General features: G+C 45.4%; 1 protein-coding gene across 6 annotated transcripts in view; it reads left to right on the top strand.

The window, feature by feature from the left end:
• The window catches only part of LOC146830517 (chitotriosidase-1-like), a 101,743-nt gene that overhangs the window by 41,411 nt on the left and 38,534 nt on the right, over window positions 1-21,798 (top strand). The window contains exons 3-7 of one of the 6 annotated variants that reach the window (XM_085604718.1): window positions 1,406-1,462; window positions 5,325-5,381; window positions 9,968-10,090; window positions 11,517-11,635; window positions 12,529-12,711. In XM_085604718.1, coding sequence (XP_085460844.1) covers window positions 1,406-1,462; window positions 5,325-5,381; window positions 9,968-10,090; window positions 11,517-11,635; window positions 12,529-12,629 — 457 coding nt within the window. In that variant the 3' untranslated portion in view covers window positions 12,630-12,711. Of the gene's footprint in view, window positions 1-1,405; window positions 1,463-5,324; window positions 5,382-9,967; window positions 10,091-11,516; window positions 11,636-12,528; window positions 12,712-21,798 lie in introns of those variants that run through there. The other 5 variants (XM_085604720.1, XM_085604719.1, XM_085604723.1 and 2 more) reach the window with 5 other exon arrangements.

Genomic DNA, 21,798 nt, shown 5'->3' with positions numbered 1-21,798 from the left:
CCGCAGTCTGTACAAAGCCAACACGTGTTTCACGCTCCACTGCACTTCTTCTTCAGGGTTGTTTACAAACATAGAACATTACATTTGGAATCTAAACAAAATACAACTTGAAATTCAGCGTAGTAAATTTATTTAACACACTGAGAAATCTATACAATTACAAATTATATTTGCCTCCATGTTCTCTATACCTTCTCCTTTAGGGGATACAGAAACCATACTACCACTGGTATTCCCAGGCGGTCTCCCATCCAGGTACTAACTAGGCCTGACCCTGCTTAGCTTCAGTAATCAATTGAGCACATATCTTCCTTCTCCACAAGCCGCTAGCCGAACACCTTTTTTCTTTTACCATACCTAAACATCGATTTATCTATTTATTTAAGCAAATAAAAAATAAAGCTCATTTACCTTTTTTATAGTCTCTTGATTTTGCTTTTCTTTTTTCATCTTCTAAAGTTAGCACTTGTACTTGCACAAAAATAATTTTAAATTTGTGAAAAAATATTACCATTATTTGAACTCTAGTAAGGACTTCCAACTAGTTTTCTTTAAATATTTATTTATTTCATTATTTAATTCCATAAGTCTAACCTTATAACGATTTTAATCTCCAAGTTCCATCATTGTCAGTATTTCTTAATGTATTAAGTTCCCCTTGATAAGGTCTGTGAAGAGTAAATAAAATACTTATAAATTCCATTTCTATTGGTACTCTTTTGGCAATTGATTCACTAGCCACTCTATCATCTCCTTAATACACTCTATATTGGAGGCAGAGCTGATGTCCTTACACTTATAAATCTCTTAAAACCAGCAGTTCCCTCCCCAAGAAAGTTCTAGTTAATCCAGTTAGAGAATATTATTTAACGTATCCACTATGGGGAGACCGATACTATTCAAGGATAGAGGAACCCAATGATATACTCTCGACCTTGATATTTATTCACTGAAAAAAACACAGGTTACAGGCTCAGATTTCACTCACACAAACCATTTTAAATGAACGGCCATTCAGTTGACATGTGTTAGAAATGGTGTTGCTCAGTAGTACACGAAAAATAGTAATTTAGCTTAGTATATATCTATACGTTTCAAAAGAGTTTGTGAAACACACTCAGTGGAGGATGTCATCCGTGATGTCATTTGTGATGTAATGAATGATGTTACTGACCATGTCATGAGTGATGTAATATGTGAGGTTATTAGCAGTGCATTGCGGGAGCGTGAGTTATAGTTAGCTCCGGTAACTATAACTGTTGAATTAAAATGGTTTTGTACGAGTGGAATCTGAGCCTAACTAGAACGACCTTACAAGTGTCTCGGGAGGTGATATTGTTAAACTTCTTGGGTGAGATTTTGCACAGACTGTCATCATTCTAAATAATAGTTTTTTGCTCCATAGAAATCCCGAACTTCTCACTCTGTTGGCGATTGGAGGATGGACCTTTGGCACGGGAAAGTAAGAGCTGCTTTTAGAATCAGAATGTTCTACTTTGGGATGCGAGTGTGGTCAGTGATCTACATTGACAAACCAACAAAGAGTAGAGTTGGGAGGAGATAGTGAGTAAAACTATGAAGGAGACAGTGAAGTCTGAGCAGATGTTCCATGAAGTTAGAGAAGGGAATATTCAGTGAGATTAGAGATGGGCATGGGTCTAAACTCAGGGCTGAAAGGGGACGTATAAAGTGAAGTTGTAGATGATTACTGAAATTTGTGATTGTACTTCTGTTCAAGTGGTAGACTGAAGCTGGGGATTATAGTCCTAATATTTAATGAGGTTTCAAGCTTTCATTGAAGTTGAAATTGATGAGTAAAGTCACAAAGTTAGAAATGTCAATACTGATTACCACAGTGATTGCAGTTGACGATCCAGGGTATAAAATATGTCCATGTAGCAAGAGCACCTTGTGATCAGTTTTGTGGATTCACAGCTATGTCTGCTTCTGCGGCGAACCGTAAAATATTCATTGAGTCGGTGATTAACTGGCTGCGTTTGTATGGATTTGACGGACTGCACCTGTATTGGCCGTACCCAGGGAATGCGGACAGGGGGAGCCCTCCAGAGGACAAGCAGCGCTTCACCGTCCTGGTTCAGGTCAGAGAACATGTATAACGTTGAAATCTATGCAGACTGCCCTACCTGTAGGGAGCAGCTGAGGCCATTCCTAAAACCTGTCACAGGGGAAGTAAATGGCTAAAATCTGATGAACTTGTCATTAGAAGCCATTTTAGATAGCAGGGGGTTGTTTTATCATATTGAGATTGTACAATATGCCCATACCTTCGAAAGGATAGTAGAGCTGGGACAGAGCCAGTGATTGGCACACGTTCAACTCTCTGTGCTGTCCTATTGGCTAATTCATCACATACCCAAAGCGTCCACCTCCCACCCTTCTGATCCGAAGCCACCGACATCTGCGGCGTCCCCCAGGGCTCATCCCTCAGCCCGACGCTGTTCAACGTCTACATGGTCACCCTCGCACACATGGCCCATCAACACGACCTCAACATCTCCTACGACGACGACACCCAGCTCATCCTCTCCCTCACCAAGGACCCGCACACCGCCAAAACCAACCTCCACGAGGAAATGAAGGCCGTCGCCGTCTGAAGCTGTACTCTGACAAGATGGAGGTCCTCATCCTCTGATCCACCCCCTCAGCCTGGAGCGACTCCTGGTGGTCGACCATGCTGGGAACAGCACCGACCACGCACGCAACGTACGATTCGTCCTCGATTCCTCCCTCTCCATGTCGAAGCAGGTCAGCGCCATCTCCTCCTCCTCCTCCTGCTACAACACTCTCTGCATGATCCGCAGGATCTACAAGTGGATCCCAACCAAAACAAGAACAGTGACACAGGCCCTTGTTAGCAGCAGGCTGGACTACGGCAACGCACTCTACGCAGGAATCCCAGCCAAACACCTGCGTCGACTACAACGCATCTAAAACTCCTCCGCCCGACTGACCCTCAACGTCCCCCCGCCACATCACCCCCCACCTGAGACCTACACTGGCTCCCAATCGACAAGAGGATCACCTTCAAGCTCCTCACCTACGCACACAAAGCACTCCACAACGCCAGACCAGCCTACCTGAACAGCAGACTCCGCTTCTACCCACCTGCCAGCTCCGCTCCGCCAGCCTCGCCCTCGCCACTGTCCCCCGCATCCAACGAACGACCTTCGGCGGCAGATCTTTCTCCTACCTCGCCGACGAGACCTGGAACACCCTCCCGACCCACCTACGGCAGACCCAAGACCTACTCACCTTCAGAAGACTCCTCAAGACCTGGCTCTTGGAGCAGTAGCGGACACCCACCCCTCAGCGCCTTGAGACCCTCATGGGTAAGTAGTGCGCTTTACAAGTACTTTGATAAGTCACGTGGATGATGTCATCAGTGAGGTCATTTGAGATGTCATCAGTGAGGTCACTGACCATGTCATGAATGATGTAATATGTGACATCATCTGCAGTGGATTGCGGGCACGCAAGTTATAGTGAGTACAACTAACTATAACAGAGGAATTTCAATGGTTTTGTATGAGTGAAATGTCAGCTAACTATAACAGCCCTGAAACCTATGGTTTTTCTGTGAATTTTATATATATTACAGCAGCTGTTCTGTGTGCTGGCCCCGATGGAGCCCGTGAAATTGAAATTGGCACTGATGAAAGCGATTTACTGCTGAAACGCGTATGCCTTTGTTTATGGACTGCCAGCACTGCGAAAGGCCTGTTTTATGGACTGCCAGCACTGCGAAAATAAAGCCTGGTCCCCACCAGTATTCTTTATATTGGTATATCAAAAACCATCACTGAGATATACACACACATTAGACATCAATAAAAATCAAATCTTCTTAGTTCATTTCTTTTTGGTTTTATTTGTTTTTTCTTAAGCAGTCAAAATATAGCCGCAGTCTGTACAAAGCCAACACGTGTTTCACGCTCCACTGCACTTCTTCTTCAGGGTTGTTTACAAACATAGAACATTACATTTGGAATCTAAACAAAATACAACTTGAAATTCAGCGTAGTAAATTTATTTAACACACTGAGAAATCTATACAATTACAAATTATATTTGCCTCCATGTTCTCTATACCTTCTCCTTTAGGGGATACAGAAACCATACTACCACTGGTATTCCCAGGCGGTCTCCCATCCAGGTACTAACTAGGCCTGACCCTGCTTAGCTTCAGTAATCAATTGAGCACATATCTTCCTTCTCCACAAGCCGCTAGCCGAACACCTTTTTTCTTTTACCATACCTAAACATCGATTTATCTATTTATTTAAGCAAATAAAAAATAAAGCTCATTTACCTTTTTTATAGTCTCTTGATTTTGCTTTTCTTTTTTCATCTTCTAAAGTTAGCACTTGTACTTACACAAAAATAATTTTAAATTTGTGAAAAAATATTACCATTATTTGAACTCTAGTAAGGACTTCCAACTAGTTTTCTTTAAATATTTATTTATTTCATTATTTAATTCCATAAGTCTAACCTTATAACGATTTTAATCTCCAAGTTCCATCATTGTCAGTATTTCTTAATGTATTAAGTTCCCCTTGATAAGGTCTGTGAAGAGTAAATAAAATACTTATAAATTCCATTTCTATTGGTACTCTTTTGGCAATTGATTCACTAGCCACTCTATCATCTCCTTAATACACTCTATATTGGAGGCAGAGCTGATGTCCTTACACTTATAAATCTCTTAAAACCAGCAGTTCCCTCCCCAAGAAAGTTCTAGTTAATCCAGTTAGAGAATATTATTTAACGTATCCACTATGGGGAGACCGATACTATTCAAGGATAGAGGAACCCAATGATATACTCTCGACCTTGATATTTATTCACTGAAAAAAACACAGGTTACAGGCTCAGATTTCACTCACACAAACCATTTTAAATGAACGGCCATTCAGTTGACATGTGTTAGAAATGGTGTTGCTCAGTAGTACACGAAAAATAGTAATTTAGCTTAGTATATATCTATACGTTTCAAAAGAGTTTGTGAAACACACTCAGTGGAGGATGTCATCCGTGATGTCATTTGTGATGTAATGAATGATGTTACTGACCATGTCATGAGTGATGTAATATGTGAGGTTATTAGCAGTGCATTGCGGGAGCGTGAGTTATAGTTAGCTCCGGTAACTATAACTGTTGAATTAAAATGGTTTTGTACGAGTGGAATCTGAGCCTAACTAGAACGACCTTACAAGTGTCTCGGGAGGTGATATTGTTAAACTTCTTGGGTGAGATTTTGCACAGACTGTCATCATTCTAAATAATAGTTTTTTGCTCCATAGAAATCCCGAACTTCTCACTCTGTTGGCGATTGGAGGATGGACCTTTGGCACGGGAAAGTAAGAGCTGCTTTTAGAATCAGAATGTTCTACTTTGGGATGCGAGTGTGGTCAGTGATCTACATTGACAAACCAACAAAGAGTAGAGTTGGGAGGAGATAGTGAGTAAAACTATGAAGGAGACAGTGAAGTCTGAGCAGATGTTCCATGAAGTTAGAGAAGGGAATATTCAGTGAGATTAGAGATGGGCATGGGTCTAAACTCAGGGCTGAAAGGGGACGTATAAAGTGAAGTTGTAGATGATTACTGAAATTTGTGATTGTACTTCTGTTCAAGTGGTAGACTGAAGCTGGGGATTATAGTCCTAATATTTAATGAGGTTTCAAGCTTTCATTGAAGTTGAAATTGATGAGTAAAGTCACAAAGTTAGAAATGTCAATACTGATTACCACAGTGATTGCAGTTGACGATCCAGGGTATAAAATATGTCCATGTAGCAAGAGCACCTTGTGATCAGTTTTGTGGATTCACAGCTATGTCTGCTTCTGCGGCGAACCGTAAAATATTCATTGAGTCGGTGATTAACTGGCTGCGTTTGTATGGATTTGACGGACTGCACCTGTATTGGCCGTACCCAGGGAATGCGGACAGGGGGAGCCCTCCAGAGGACAAGCAGCGCTTCACCGTCCTGGTTCAGGTCAGAGAACATGTATAACGTTGAAATCTATGCAGACTGCCCTACCTGTAGGGAGCAGCTGAGGCCATTCCTAAAACCTGTCACAGGGGAAGTAAATGGCTAAAATCTGATGAACTTGTCATTAGAAGCCATTTTAGATAGCAGGGGGTTGTTTTATCATATTGAGATTGTACAATATGCCCATACCTTCGAAAGGATAGTAGAGCTGGGACAGAGCCAGTGATTGGCACACGTTCAACTCTCTGTGCTGTCCTATTGGCTAATTCATCACATACTGCCCATGTTCCTTCTAGCCACGCTCGCTGTGTCCAAGAGCCTCCCTCGCCTATGTATAGCCTCTGCTTCTCACAAGGACCATTGATGCCCATTGCCTCACCCTATATTTCTACTCCATGCAAGCCGCTCATACTGTCTACCCATGCAGCTGTGGTCTTACTCCTCAAACTGTCTCTCCATCGACCCTCTATCCCCTGCAATTCACAATTTCTCCATGTATCCTTGGACCCCTCTCACTGCATCCATTTGGCCCCGGCTCCTCACACTGGGCCAAATTCCCTAACATATGACTGTCTATAGCAGACGGACACACAAAGATTCACAAACCTGAAAGCAGCTCTAAAAATGGATTCACAGAGCCAGGATGGCCATCGTCTTGCATGCACTTTTCTGAGCGAGAGCTCTTTAAACTTATGAGCAAACAGTAATCCTTGTGCCGCAGTGAGAATCATTGCACTCCTGAGGTGAGTGTGCTGTTTATAGATGGCAGAGAGTGAAAGTTCGGACAGCAGTGGACATGATAGCAGGGCGTACAGATAGGTGGCCCATGGATGCAACTCTCGCCCTCGTCCTGAGAGCCCGGGGTGTGATGGGAGTCTCACTTCAAGGTGTATGAGGGCTGAGTTAATGGAAGCGAGAGACACCCCACAAGGCAACACAGAACTGCTGGCAGAGAGAGTGCGATCAAGACCGAGAGATGTCCGAGGTGCTGTTTCTACTCCCGGTTACTAAGGTGACTACAGGCAAGGAGACCATCTGTGGCATTAAAAGACGAGTCCTGTTGCCAGAGGCTAGGAGGTGTTTGTTGAATGTCTGGGAACCGAATGATTATAATGCGGCACAGACGCAGTGGGTGACTTTGGGGTACATGGTGGCTAAGCGTAACATTGCACATCTGTGGGGCTCCCCGAGGCCGCCCACGATCGAGGTATGGAAGGAGAATATGGACTGGTGTATGTTTAGGGAAAAGACGGTGTATGTGGCGAGAGGCAAGCCAGGGAAATGAACTAAGGTATGGGGTCCATGGAATTTATATCGTGGACGTATCTGCACCCCGCCTCTGCCATTAGACGTCGATATTGCTTTGTCCCCCTAGCCACACATTCTGCTGGATTGTGTGAGGTGTGTTCCATGTTTTGTCTTCCCGTTGCCCCCTACTACCGCTTCCAGACAAGAACTGCTTTGGACACTGTACGTTGTTCCCCGTCCTGGGAAGAGCACGCTGCTATTTCGGACTCTCATTGCCTTGAGTGTGTTTTGTATTTAATAGAAAATGAAACTGTTTTTTCCGATTGCTCCTGGCCTATGACCACGGCCTGTTATATGTGCTTACGAACTGCCGGGAGCTTTGCCTCTGGTTCATTTGAATGTGTGGCGTCGCATTGCGGGCCCTCGGGCTCTATAGCGGCCGGCCTTGGTGGTTGTAGGCCCTTGTCTGTATTTTATCGTGTAATAACGGTTTCTAATAAAAAATAAAAAAAAGACAAATCCTGCTATGGCCTGTTATATCAGCGTGTACATTTATGCAAGCCCCTGTTTGTCAGCAGACACACCAGAAGCATACACTCCTGCTGGTCACCGGAAAAATGCAGCTCAGAAGCAAGTGCTGCTCATGACGAGCGCTGTGCTGATTATGTATAATTAACAGCAGCGACGCTCGTGATGAGCTCCGTGATGATTATGGATGCGCTAGTGGGGCCTTAAAAAGAAAGTTCCCTTTGGACAAACATGAACAAAGAGCGGATGAAAACTGCAATTAGGCGGTGCTGCTTCTGAAATAAATGGAAGTGACGCATCGGATCTACAGCCAATAATAGGCCCGCATAGAAAAGCAATGCCAGAGTTTACTAATGGCAAGTGGCAGGAGAAATTACCAGGCAATAGGTGGAGTTTCACCCCTGATACAGATAACTTGATGTCTCGGAGAGACAGCGCATGCGCGCTGCCTAGAAGAGACATTAAAACGAGGAGAAATAAAGTATTTCTCCTCGTCGCACCTCCTTATGCCTCCCTTGGGTAGGCGTAGGACTCTGGCGCCTTCCCAGGTTTAAAAAATGTTGTAAATCTGGGAATGCCTCGAGTTGTATGGATGTGACGGGGGAACACTCACATATTTAAATAACAACAAGAGCACCCATATAAGGTCGGCCAGGGACCATGGGAATCACGTAATTATAAACAACAAAAGTCCCTAGACAGGAATAAATGAAGAGAACAATGAATAAGGACCCAATCAGTGCTTATTTGTTAAGACTTGTCCAGCCGGACAGTGGTCATGGATTTTACTGATATAGTACTGAAGCAAAAAAATAGCAAAAACTATTCACAAAGTGGGACACAAGCCTGTGTCCCGTACAACTAACAAGAAAAAGTACAAAGAAAACAAAAGGTTCAGGCAAAAAACGTTTGTTACAATTGGCAGAGATAGAAAAAATGAACCAACAAACATTACATGGGACACCCTTATGTATCGAACTTAATATTACTAAAAACATATAGGGTGTGTACAAGTGCCGACGGCAGCTCTCTACCATCGGACTCCGCTCCCCGCATTGACGGACTGCTCTGGAGCTTACACTGCTCCCCTGACAATCCGGTTATCAAGCTTCTCCTCGCAGCATTTGCTGTTCTTCCGGATCTTGTACCCCGCATTGTCGGATTACTCTGGATTATATACTGTGCTGAATCTCCAGCCCTCCTGACGATCCGGCAATCAGGCTTCCCCTCGCGGCTTTTGCCGCTCTTCCGGATCTCGTACCCCGCACTGTCGGACCTCCACCATACTCGCTAACCTTGCGCACTCCAAGTCCTCCTGACGTTTCTACATAATCTCGTCCAAATACCGTTACGTAATCACCTAACTCTCTAACGGCTATTCAGGTTTAATTTTACAGGCATGATCAATGTTGTCCTGATGATGATCCTAACAATCCCTTTATAGGATCGAAACGCCGTCTACACTTGTACACACCCTATATGTTTTTAGTAATATTAAGTTCGATACATAAGGGTGTCCCATGTAATGTTTGATGGTTCATTTTTTCTATTTCTGCCAATTGTAACAAACGTTTTTTGCCTGAACCTTTGTTTTCTTTGTACTTTTTCTTGTTAGTTGTACGGGACACAGGCTTGTGTCCCACTTTGTGTATTTTTTTGCAATTTGTTTGCTTCATTACTATATCAGTAAAATCCATGACCACTGTCCGGCTGGACAAGTCTTTACAAATAAGCACTGATTGGGTCCTTATTCATTGTTCTCTTCATTTATTCCTGTCGGGGGAACACTCACAGCAACACCAGTGGAACGACCCTTTCACGCAGTTGTGTGAAAGGGAATTGTTTTTTACAAAGCCATGAAAAGTCATGCAGGGTGACTTTACATGGCCGTGTAAATATGGGGAAGGCCATTGTGCTACCAGTGCATCGATAAATGTGATGCACTGGTGGTGCAGTGGGCTAGTAAATAAGCCCCTCAAACAGGTCATGGAACAGGAAGATGGTAAGGGAGGAGTGACATTGTAGGTGAACAAGTGAAGCGGTGAGCAGGTTTCACATTGACCCAGGTCCCTTAAGTTAGTGTATTGATCATGGTGACGTACTGTTGCAGACAAATATCCTTTGCAGGTTAGAGGAATGCATAACAATTGTGACTCTTGTCTGTATTTTTCACCAGGAACTGCTTGAAGCTTTTGAAGCCGAAGGCAAAGACGGGGCGCCCCAGACTGCTTGTCACTGCGGCTGTGTCTGGTGCCAAAGAAGCCATTGACACCGGATACGAAATAAAAAAAATTGGAGAGTAAGTACCCCAAATTGAGCGGACGGCTACTGTCAAAAGGAAACTGATGCAACCTTTCACTTTAGGAAGACATTTCATGCACACAGAGGCTTTCACTGAGGGTCTCTCTGAAGTGCAAACCAGTGGGTTGGGTTTGATATCCTTACACTCTCGTTCCATCTGAAGGATGGACTCGTCTGACTTTTCACCTTTTTTACCTTGTGTGCCAAAGACCTCTTGTTGGCACCTTCCGTAGGGTGGATTGGAGTAACCCCACATTAGGGGCGATGGCCATAGAGTTGGCTTATGGAGGCTGATTAATCTTGGTGGAGTAATAGCACCCGGTACCTAGTTTGGGAAATTTCCTTTTAACTTACGACAATGAAAAGTTATTGGTGTCTGTGGCCTTCGTGTGGCACATGGAGCTTGTAAGTTTTTTGAGGCGGTGTGCCATCTCCTGAGTGATGGCGCTTATCTCCAGTCCTAGGCAGTGAGTGGCGACCGCTCTGTGATGGGCACTGCCATGTATTGCTGATGTCTCCGGGCCTTGGGTTCTACAGCACTAGGAAACATGAGGCCAGGCAGTTTTAACACTTGCCACTTTTGGGAACTTTCCAACATGTGCATGCTGCCAGTGTCTTACTTCCGGTGAAATCTCTACCTAATGGTGTTTATACAGACATCAGCATAACTAAACTTCCGGATCATTTTGTCAGAGCTCCTCTTTGGTGACTTTGCCACGTGTATGGGGTGGGCTGAGACACAAATGAATCGACAATGGATTCCACAGCCCACTTCCATCGTGGCCTCGAGTGTTGGTGTTTTGGTGACAGGGAGGAGAGAATGTAGGTATAGACTTCAGGGTTGGATCCAGGGAATTGGTTATTTGGTGACTGGTACAAACATCTGACGCGACTTCCTTGGTGTATTTGACTCTCCAGTAGCAGCTTGGTTAAGAAGGCAATGGTCACTAGCGGGTGGTATATAATTTTGGGACCAGATAATGCAATTTAAATATAACTACTCCAAATCGGAAAGGGGAGGAGGACAGGCAGCATTTAGAGTTTGAATTAGTAATTGCAGGTTTTGCTCACCATATCTAGTTGTTTATTCAGTATCAAGTTGTCACCTAAAGCATTAATCCTAGGTTTCTTGGCTGGTTTGTAAGAAGATTCTTCCTCTAAATATTTGGGTAATGGTGGAATTAGGACTGGGTTTACCCGGAGTGTGTAGCACCTACAACCCTTTGTTAACTTGAGCTCCTTTTGTTCTGGAATTCATTTGTGAAGACACTGCTAGCTGTGGTGCTGCACGAGTTTTTACAGTGTGGATAATTCTGACATATTGATTTTCTAATGTCTGTATATCCAGGTGTGTCTCAAACGTCTCGACACGAATAACTTGCCGTACTTAGATAAGTAATTGTTGTGTATTTTTTTTTTGTAAGGCTTCTAGATTTCATCAGCGTAATGACCTTTGACTTCCATGCACCCTGGGACAATACCACAGGCTTCAACAGTCCTCTGAATAAAGGCATCAACGACTGTGGAGGCTGCCTACTATTGCGTAAGAGCACCCCTCCATCCCTTCTATATCTCTTGACATGTTGAAAAGGATGGAGTTTTTTAGAGTATGGTGGATATGGGGAATCTGTCGAATCAGCAGATGCCTTATCCGCCGAACTCATGGTTCGCCTGTCATTTTAAAGGTACCTTATTTAAGCAGGTGCAACCTCAGCTGGCTTTGTGGCCTGAAACCTTAGACTAACGGCCCACCCACAATAGTGCAGTTGGTTAATGTAGGTCAGGACCACCGCCTCTTTAGGGCGGTCCATGTGCAGTAAATTGTTTTGGGTCGGGATCGCCCGGGAAAGCCTGAAGTCCTGAACAGCAAGCAACAGAAATGACCCCCATGCGCTGGGAGACAACTCTGCATCGGGGCCAGCTTTGCATTTTTTTGACTTTCAATAATAAACTTTTGGAAGTGTGCTTTTGAAAACCAATGTACGTCTCTGAGCTGGCGTATCAAAGATGGTGTCCATACAGCAAATGATCAGTGCTTTCAGTGGTGACACCACAGTGGCTTCACTGCAGAAACACTCGTTCCCAGAAGGCAGCCGAGGATTTCTAAATCTGGTGACCAGTCTTCCAGAAGGGGAGCAGGGACCATAACTCTGACCTGGTTTGTCCACCAGACTCTAATTGACAAATCTGTTATGAAAACAAAACATTTACCTAAGGCGATAGGAACAGTCATTTGCCATTATTGAGTAATGCATTAATGACTGTAGCAGTAATGGCTGTTCTTTGTGAACTGTTAAAGCCACTGTGTCATTTGTGTCAACTTTAAGACCTGGGCTTTGCTAAATATAGGCTGTAAGCACATTGTGCAGCAAACTTTGATGTGTTCCATAACACTCTCTCTCACTCTTGACCATATTGCTGTGATTGTGTCTCCAGGAGTATGCTATGAATTACTGGAAGGAGAAGGGTGCACCAGCAGAGAAGCTACTGATGGGATTTCCAAGATATGGGTGGTCATTCATCATCCCTGGCAATGACACAAAGCCGGGAGCTCAGATCACTGGCCCAGGCTCCCCTGGTGAATATACCAAGGTGCCAAGCATCCTAACCTATTTTGTGGTGAGCATCCCTTACAAATTTTTAACACCAAAGTGTTATTTGCTACCTGAATTTGGAATGGATGGATGGATGACATAGCTGCTCCAACCTGGGCATCCCAGTGCTGAAGATCAGTCTGTGATTAAGCAGAGTAAGAACAAGAGTAGCTATGAGTAACAGAGGCAGGTTTGGATTTGTGGCTGAAAAAATGTTCAGATGTAACCGAGCGAATGTGCAATGGCAAGGCAGAGTTTGGCAGCACCAAAAGCGAAGGAACGACCACCATCATGGGATCTGTGGAATCAAGGAAAGGTAAGACATCTAAATCTAGATAATCCCCGAGGCTCTGGCAGTGCATACCAGGAAAACGGATCCAGAAGATATTTGGGGCCTTTGTCCTGAACTGCCCTAAAGTTAAAAAAATAAAAAAACTTGCATTGTATTATCCTGATAATGGGATGCTAGTGAAGGATTTTTAGTAAAGTAGGCTGCCATTTAGGAATGTTAAGGATTAATCAAGCAGCAGAATTCTGTACAACTTGATGGTGCTGTATCAAATATTTAGAACTGCCCAGCAAGAGGAACTTACCATAGTAATTAGGGAATTAAAGTATTTACCATTCTTTTGCAAGCAGTGAAAGGGATATACTCAAATACATTTTGAAGGGATTCCTTAAGAGAGGTAACAGGTGGCAGATTGGGAGGTGGTCTGTGGGGCAAAAGAGATTGGCATCAGTCCTGGTGCCCAGATCTTTGGATGCAGGATGGTTTTGGATGATGGCCAGGCTCTTTTGCACTCCGGCAAGAGGCCACATCAAGGATGCCCGTCTGAAAAGAATGAGCTCGTATGAGTTAAATTTGAGGTAGCTGGAAGTCCTAGATTTGGCTACTAAGGAAAGACAGTCTTCAAAGATCACTTGGAATAGGACATGCTGAACATAGTGGGACTGGGGGCTGAGTCTCGCAGAGGTCTGATGGGCAGGTCATGTTGCGCAAGTCTCTGGCTTAGCTCTACAAGGTTTGATTTCACACCTATGAGTGACACAAGTGACCTTAGCTCAATGTACCATACTGGAATGTGAAACACAGGTTTTTACAGCCCCGCAGAACCTCACCCAATACACAGTTGAAGTTGCGTCAATGCTTTTGGGTAACTACCAGTCCCTAAACAGGTCTCTCGGGACACTGTGGTGATTGAAAACAAACTATGGTTAAAATGTAATCCAGAATACGTAACACCCTAAAACCTACTTCTATGCACCATGCTAGGAGAGCATGGAATGTAAAATAGTTTGCAGCTAGATTTTCTTAAAAATAATTGGCATACTGCATATAACCGTGGGTGGAGTACTCCGCTCTGCCCGCGGAGTGTGCGGAGATTGGCCTACTCCGTGTTCCGCGGTTGAACGCAGAGTAGGCAAATCTCCTCACACTCCGCAGCAGATTGGAGTTGGCCCACTGCCCACCTCCACCCCCCTATTAAGATACAAATTACCAGTCATTTAAACTGAAAAACACTTATCTGTTTACCGCGGCGTCCCCGGGCTGCCCTCGTCCTCTTCCTCGCCATACGGGTACGAGAAATGCACATGCGCGGGCGCACGTGCCTGTGCAGTTTTCTCAAACAGTACCCGTATGGTGAGGATGAGGAGGAGGGCAGCCCGGGGATGCCGCGGTAAACAGGTAAGTGGTTTTTAGTTTTTTTTTAAATGCCGTCCGCATAGTCCTGCTACGCACACTATGCCCAGGGTTAACTGCATACCTCTGTAATTATCAAGAGTCAGTGAGGTCGTATTTCCTGAAAAGGGCAAACACGCATTGAGTATCGGCATCAACTCCTCCTGGGCGCGGTATCAGCTATTTTTTTCGTTACTACTTTATTTTGAATTTTATTGGGGCTGTGGACACACACTTTGATATCACAGTCCCTTACGATATACATTATTAAACCTAAAACTGGAGAGCACAATTGGGGAAAAACGGGATACAAGTGGACATAGCAGTGTTCGTCGTGCGCTCGGGTCCGTAAGATTTGTCTCAATTTGGTCGTTTTATGGATTACCATTCACCTTGAATATTTAGTCTGAGTTTGCTGCTGGTGGTGACTGGCTTTCGGCTCCGGAGGAAGACATTTCACACACGTCTGAAGCTTGTAGAGTCTTGGACATTGTCATGTGTATTCCACCTGTTCTTTGTACTCTTTAAGTATGTGCTGACGGGGCACATGTTCTTTCAAATTATGCAACCCTATCACGGATTATTGCTATAAGTCTCTTCATAGCATTGATTGACCATATCTTCCCCCACCCCATAATGAGCGAAGGTGAATTTTGTTGTTTCTACAGCTGCTCAAGCGTGCAGCCAAGAGGAGGTGGAAAAACAATTTCCCCAGTGAGTTCATCGTAGGATAGTCTGTATTCCCCAGTGTCCCCCAGGAGAATAATAAGTGGGTTTTGGGGCAAGGAGACTGAAGTACTGGGTATTTTAAGCCCAGCGGTGCAGGGGAACACACCCTATGACTTCGGGGTTCTTCCTGTTTCAGACCTACAGAAACAGTCTTCTGGGTGAAGTCAAAGATCAGTTTATTGGCTGCAGACCAATTACAGGCGTCCTAGAAGTACAACAGCGTGTATGTTCTCAGACTGCTGAAAATCACAGAAACTAGCTTCTTCTTAAATACAGATATTCCTGCCTCAGGCATACATTCCTAAGTTTATGGTATGGTTATTCAAAGTGTACATTACAAACGAAAAAGCAGTCATGATGACCATCCCACATTCCAGTGAAGCCAGCCCGCAATTATTTACACAGTAAAGCTCAGATCCCACATCAGATATCGATAGGCCCCAATAAACATGAGCATCTCCTGTTTTGGGAAACAAGCCATAAAGCAGGAACAGCCAGGTGTGAAAGAGATTAGCTGGAGGCTTGTGTAGGATAAAAGACTTTATGGTGTGTCATGCCCTGATGCTAATCACAGGTGGCCAGAGGACGGGGAACTCGGGAGACCAGTTTGACCTGGGGCAGCGGAGCCAGGCTGCCCAGGTCACAGAGAAGTCAAGGAAAGGCACATGTGCTCTAAAAGACCCGTTTTAGCTTCATACTATATAGCCTATGTTAGGGCAACCATAAGATGGCCACCGATACTAAATGGAACCCACGTAGTGATGTGAAATAGCGTATACGCAGTGCATTCCTAGCTAAAACGTTACAGAAAGCACTCGTACATACCGCATTAACCATTCGCGGTTCACTATTACCGAGATAGACAGGGGTAGGGCCCTATCTCCTACGCGGTCCCAAATTCTAAAGTACGACAAGACATTTATTTTTATCTCGTATCATGAGTAGGACTTTGTCCCAGAAGACCCAGATCTGTGAGCATGTCCACCATGTGTGTAAGACAGTGACCCTATTACTGCACCCCTTCCAGCACAGTTTTAAGCTGCCAAACATCTTATGTAGTTGCATGGGAGTACGATAACATTGTCAGCATTTTGTAAGCATTCTCTTTATAACATAAACATATTGAGGGTTTCAAGGCCCTCTGCTATATAGTCTTCCAGGTCTCCTCATGAATGTTCATATCCAATTTCCCCTCCCATTGTGTCACGTATGAAGGTTTTTTTAAGGGGAGTTGTATTCAAAATGTAATGATTCAGCCATGATGTGCCTTTGTGTCTGATGTTGTTGGTGTACTGGGATTCAATCTGAGATTCTTCCCCTTTGCAATGCTCTACGAACAGGATTCCTCGCCACCCAATGTAGTGCCTGTGTGAGTCTATACATGTTGTGTCCGGTCAATGCCAATTTCTCAGTGAGGTCCCTTTTCATCTGGAGTTTTTCACCGCTATAGAAATCTTTCAAATGTGGCATATGTCCCTGTTTCCAGATAAGGATCTGACAAGCCTGGGGGGGGAGTTCAGCATTAGCTTTCAGTAGAAAGCAAGATACGGCGGCAGCCTTTCTGGCATGCAGGATCGTCCTCTAGTTTGACAGTACCTTGTTGGTGATAATCCGAGGCAGAGGACCTTTCCTGACAGGTGGTAAAGTGGCAGTCTTTTTATACTGTATCTTATCGGAGAAGAAATTTGCAATGTCACTTTAGGAATGTTTGATTTAACCAATAAGCATCAAGATAATATTCCCCCTTTCTAGCATACCCCATCATGTTATGTTCTGAGAGGACAAACACATTTCCAGTTCCATGATTTTGTTTGGTTTCCTTTCTCAATATATTCACATGTTCGTTTTTTATGTTGTCAAATGTAAGATACACGTATCTATGGCCCTCCAATTAAATAAAATCCTCAACAGAATAAAATGTCTGTATAACCCCTGCTAATGAACAACCACAAGACTGTCAAGCGTATCAAAAAGACAGTTGCTAAAGGTGTTCCAAACTGTTTTGCCACCTCTATTAGACACAGTCTCATGCTGCCGCTTGTCTGTTTGCCAAACATAAACTATGATTGTGATGGATGAATTATTTTATGTATGTACCTATTGGGTGGTCGTGACACAATCTTTGCATGGAGTTTACAGTCTAAATTTAGCATTGAAATCAGTCTTAAATTGGTCACAATTTTGTGTCTTTTTGGATTTGGGATGACTATAATAATAGCCACTGACTGTGTAGCTAGGATTTCACCCAAAGAGGAAATGTTTATGAATGTCCCGGCAGAGTTACTGACGAAAGAATTTGTAAAGTTAGTGCATCCGAGGGTCACACCCCCTTCTCAACCCAAGTCCGAGCTCCACCGCTCCAGTGTATAATCCCACACCATGCTGCCTGTGAGAGCCCTATGCAGTGACCCAAGTGTGTGCAGTGGTCTCCTGCACCCTACTGCTTTGATCTACACTCCTCAAAATCTAGTTTTGAGCCTTTGGTGTTTTTTTTATCCCTCCAGCGGTTGCTGTAACTGCTGAGACACAAGAGCTTCCCTGGGGAATCGCGGTGCCACAGTCTCGGGAGTAGGTGGAGGCTTAGAGCAGCAGTATGGGAGTGGTCCCAGGGCTGCCTTCCTGTAGGAACCCCTCCCCCGTTGCCGGGCACCGTACCGAGGGTGACAGGGGAAGCGATCCTGCACTGCTAATTATCGAGTGCTGGTGTAGCCTGGCCCCTGTGCAGGCCTATCAATAAAGGATGCTGCCCTAGAGCCTTACGGTGACGACAAAGGTGCCTGGGATGGGGTGCGGCCTCACAGAAGAGGCCCGGCTGTCCTCACCGGTAGTGTGGAGTGCTGCAGAGCGACAACGAGAGATGGCACAACTGGGGGATGGATTTGGTGCGCTTAAGGGGGAGATGTCAAGAGCAGCCCTGATGGAGGCAATAGAGGGTTCATGTGACCCAATGCCTTGGAAGAGAAAGCATATACTGTGGCCACAGCAGTGGGTCTACTACCGGATGACCTACACCAAGTATGGGAGAGAGTAACCGCTTGTGAACAAAAGATTGGTGGCCTGGTCCAAGATGTTACCACACTGAAAGAACAGGTTGCTAAATTGATCGCAGCGATGAAAACGGAGCAAAGGATGCAGCAGGTTGGTCCTGGTGCAATAATATCCAACTGGTGGGGTTCCCCAAAAGAGCAGAGGGACACTCCTCAGAATAATTCCTAGAGACCTGGCCCTCCGACCTGATAGTTTAACTCACAGATTTGCAGTAGAGCATGTGCACCAGGCGCTGATGGCATGGGCTCAGCTGGGGGCCCCGATATGAGCCCTGATTACACGGATCCTCCACTATCGAGAAACAGACTGTAGTTTTAAGGCAGCTCCAACCGCAGACACACTGAAATATGACAATCATACTATTTCCATCTTCCCAGACTACACCGGAAGGTAAAAGCACAACGGAAATCATTTGTGGAAGTCAAACCGCAACTCCAGACTATGGGGCTTTCCTATTTGCTACTGTTCCCATAGGGCTTCATGTAGTCGCCCAGGGTAAGACCAATTTCTTTGATCAACCAGAGGATGCTTGGGTGTCGCTTGAGAGATGGGATAAAGTTTCGCAGTAGGAACGTTGTTCGTTTAGGACTGATCGGAGCAGACGAAGGGGGTGCCAGGGCACAGCCCCATGGACTGTCTCACAGGGACATTCGTTGACTGGCAACTCACCTGATTCTCAGATCGAGGTTCAAGAGGGTGGCGCGCTTACAGATGTTTTGACGGACCACGTCTGCTCGGCTAGTATCCAGAGTAGTGGAGCAGGAGAGATACCGCCGACCCCCATTAGAGAACATTGCCACACAGACTGGCAGAGACAGTATGCTGCCATTTGTATGTAAGTACACTGGGGGTATGGGTGAAATGCGTCTATCCTGACCTGTGGGATGCACACCGGATTTCAGGTACTTGATTGCCTTCTGTTTTAGGAGTGAAATGTTTCCTATTTGAGAGTGCTGCTATTGCAGTTTGGCTCCCACAGGCCCTCCATGTATTAAGACACTAGTAGGTCAGCTGGGATGAGACCTGGTATGGACCACTGCCTCTTACAGGGCTGGTGGAAAATGCTGGTATCACTTACCCCTGCACTATATGGGGTTTAGACTAAGGGCCTGATTAAGAGTTTGGCGGTGTGAGAGTGGGCTGTCACGCCCGCACCCCACTCCGACACCACCAAACTAGACTGCCTGCCATATTATGAGTTTTTTTTGTGGTCTGGCAGGCAGTCCTTTGGTGATCCCTGGGTGGTACCTATTAGTAAGGCACCACAATGGGAGCACCAAAGCCTGTTCTGCATGGCTTGGACTGAGCAGTTCATGCTTTGCAGGAAAGGGGGTGCATGCACACAGGGGTGCACACCGTGCCCCCCTTCATGTATCCACAGGCCCAGAGGCAACAGGTGGCCCTGTAGGGCCCCCTTAGTTTCCTAACTACCAGCATTTTCATGGCATGGGCATTGCCATGAGAGCGCTGATGGTGAGAACTTGTAATATGCTTGGCAGTGCCACAGCGGCACGCCAAGCATATTGCTGCATCAGATCGAGACTGTACCACCAGGGATCACAGTTCCCCGGTGGTGGTGGCGATCCCATGGCGGTTCTAACCGCCAGAGTCATAATACGGTGATCAGAACACCACTGCTGCACCACCATGGGTTTGGTGGTCCATGGACCATCAAACTCATCAGGCCTTAAGTTCCTGTGCAAGGGCTGGGTTTCACTCTTCGAGTCGGAGTACAAATCAGTTTGATCACAGAGGGGCAAAAGGGGGGAATTGTCTATTGGTCATTAAATGGCGGGCTATCATGATGATGTTGTTCCTAATTGTTATCAGATTGTCTAGGGTGGGATGGGCAGGGGGAGTTTCACAGTTTTATTAGTGTTGGTACTGGATTTGATATGTCATGCATTGCTGGGGTTTGAGACTGCAGGGTGGGGGGTGCAGGCACTCCAGACACTCACATGGTGCAAGACCATAAAACAATCACATGGATTGTACAAGGGCTTGGAAGCCAAGTAAAATGAAATAGTGTACTCCTATTTGCAGCGCACAAGTGAGGCCATCACCTGTCTTCAGGAGGCCCACCTCACAGCCTGGATCGACGAAAGACGGAAGAGATGGAGGGGGCAATTGCTTTTATCAAATGTCTCCTCTTATGCACGTGGTGTGGCTATTTGGGTGGCTCCTGGGGTTCCTTTCCACCTGCTTTATTAAGAGGCGGACACACAAGGTAGACATGTGCTGGTGCAGGGGTTATTAGACTGGGTGGATATAACATTCTAAATACCTACACTCCCAATGTTGATGACGGGGAGTTCTTCCCAAAGATGCAAACACTCCTGATGGGTAATATGGTGCAGCGACTGTTGTGGTGGACATCAATTGTGTCCTAGACCCAGTTATAGATTGACAGCCAACCAGCGGTATGACTAAACTAATTATGGTGGACACTCTAACTGATGTTTATTCAACAGGGTGGTAATATTCCTGCTATTCGTCCACACAATACTTACAGCCATTTAGACCGAGCCTTGGGTACATCCAATACGCAGCTGGATATGCAGAAGGTAGTCTACCTGGGTAGGTTCTTATCTGACCACTCCCCCATGCTACTGGAGTGGAATGGAGCCTGGGCGCAATCTGATAGGAGACTTTGACGATTGCAGATGAAGGCATTGCTGGATGTGCCATTTAGACAGGCCCTTGGTGAAAAGATTACAGAATATTTGAAGTGTATTTGGGGCACCACGACGAGCAGGGGCATGGAGTGGGAGGCGCTCAAAGCTGTTATACGTGGGGAATGTTTGAGTAGGATAAGTGGTCTGTGTAGACAGCTGCAGGCCAAACTGGGGGAACTTGAGAAGCAATTAGCGGAGGCCCAGCTGTTGGATGAGAGCCCAGATGTAGCTGACTCCTTAGTTGATATCAAAAGACGCCTGGGGAATACATGGGACAGATAAGATGAGACGGAAGCACAGGCAGAAACTACACCGAGAGGGGCCCCGAATGGATAAATGGCTAGCCTGGCTACTTAGGAGAGAGACAGAGAAGCCCCCCATTATGACACTCCACCGTGGTGACGGAACCATGGTCCATAAACACCGACTTATTACTGAAATCTTGAGGGACCACCTAGAAGACCTTTACAAGGGAGGTGTGACTGCTGATGATGTGACTAGGGATGGGCAGAATTTGCGTAGTCGCGCTCCGCAGAGCTCCGGGAAATGGTAAAGTCTCCACGAGCACGCAAAAGTTCCGCGAACACGCAAATTGCTTTTTCCGCACGTTCGCGATGCTTTTTTCCTGTTCGCGAATGCTGTTTGCATGCTCGGGGAGAAATATCTCGCGAACACGCATTTTGAAAGAGCGAACAAGCAAAATTCCGCGGATCGTGGAATTTTTGGCAATTACGCGTTCTCCGCGGAATGCAAAATTACCCACCGAGAGCGGAACGGAATTTACCGCCCAGGCCTAGATGTGACGGTGTCAGATTATCCAGCAAGTAAGGAACTTTCTGATTTGCCATCCCTCTTACGAGACGAGCTATTACTCTTGAGGAAGTGAAACAGGTGGTTACTAATATGAATTACAGAAAGTTGCCCGGAGGTGATGGCTTTCCGGTGGAGTTCTACCAGGCAAGGCATATAAGCGCAGTTG

This window comes from Triturus cristatus, chromosome 5_1, assembly GCF_964204655.1.
Source record: "Triturus cristatus chromosome 5_1, aTriCri1.1, whole genome shotgun sequence".
NCBI lineage: Eukaryota > Metazoa > Chordata > Amphibia > Caudata > Salamandridae > Triturus > Triturus cristatus.
The sequence above is the reverse complement of the archived record's forward strand: the minus strand, read 5'-3'. Positions and strand labels throughout refer to the sequence as shown.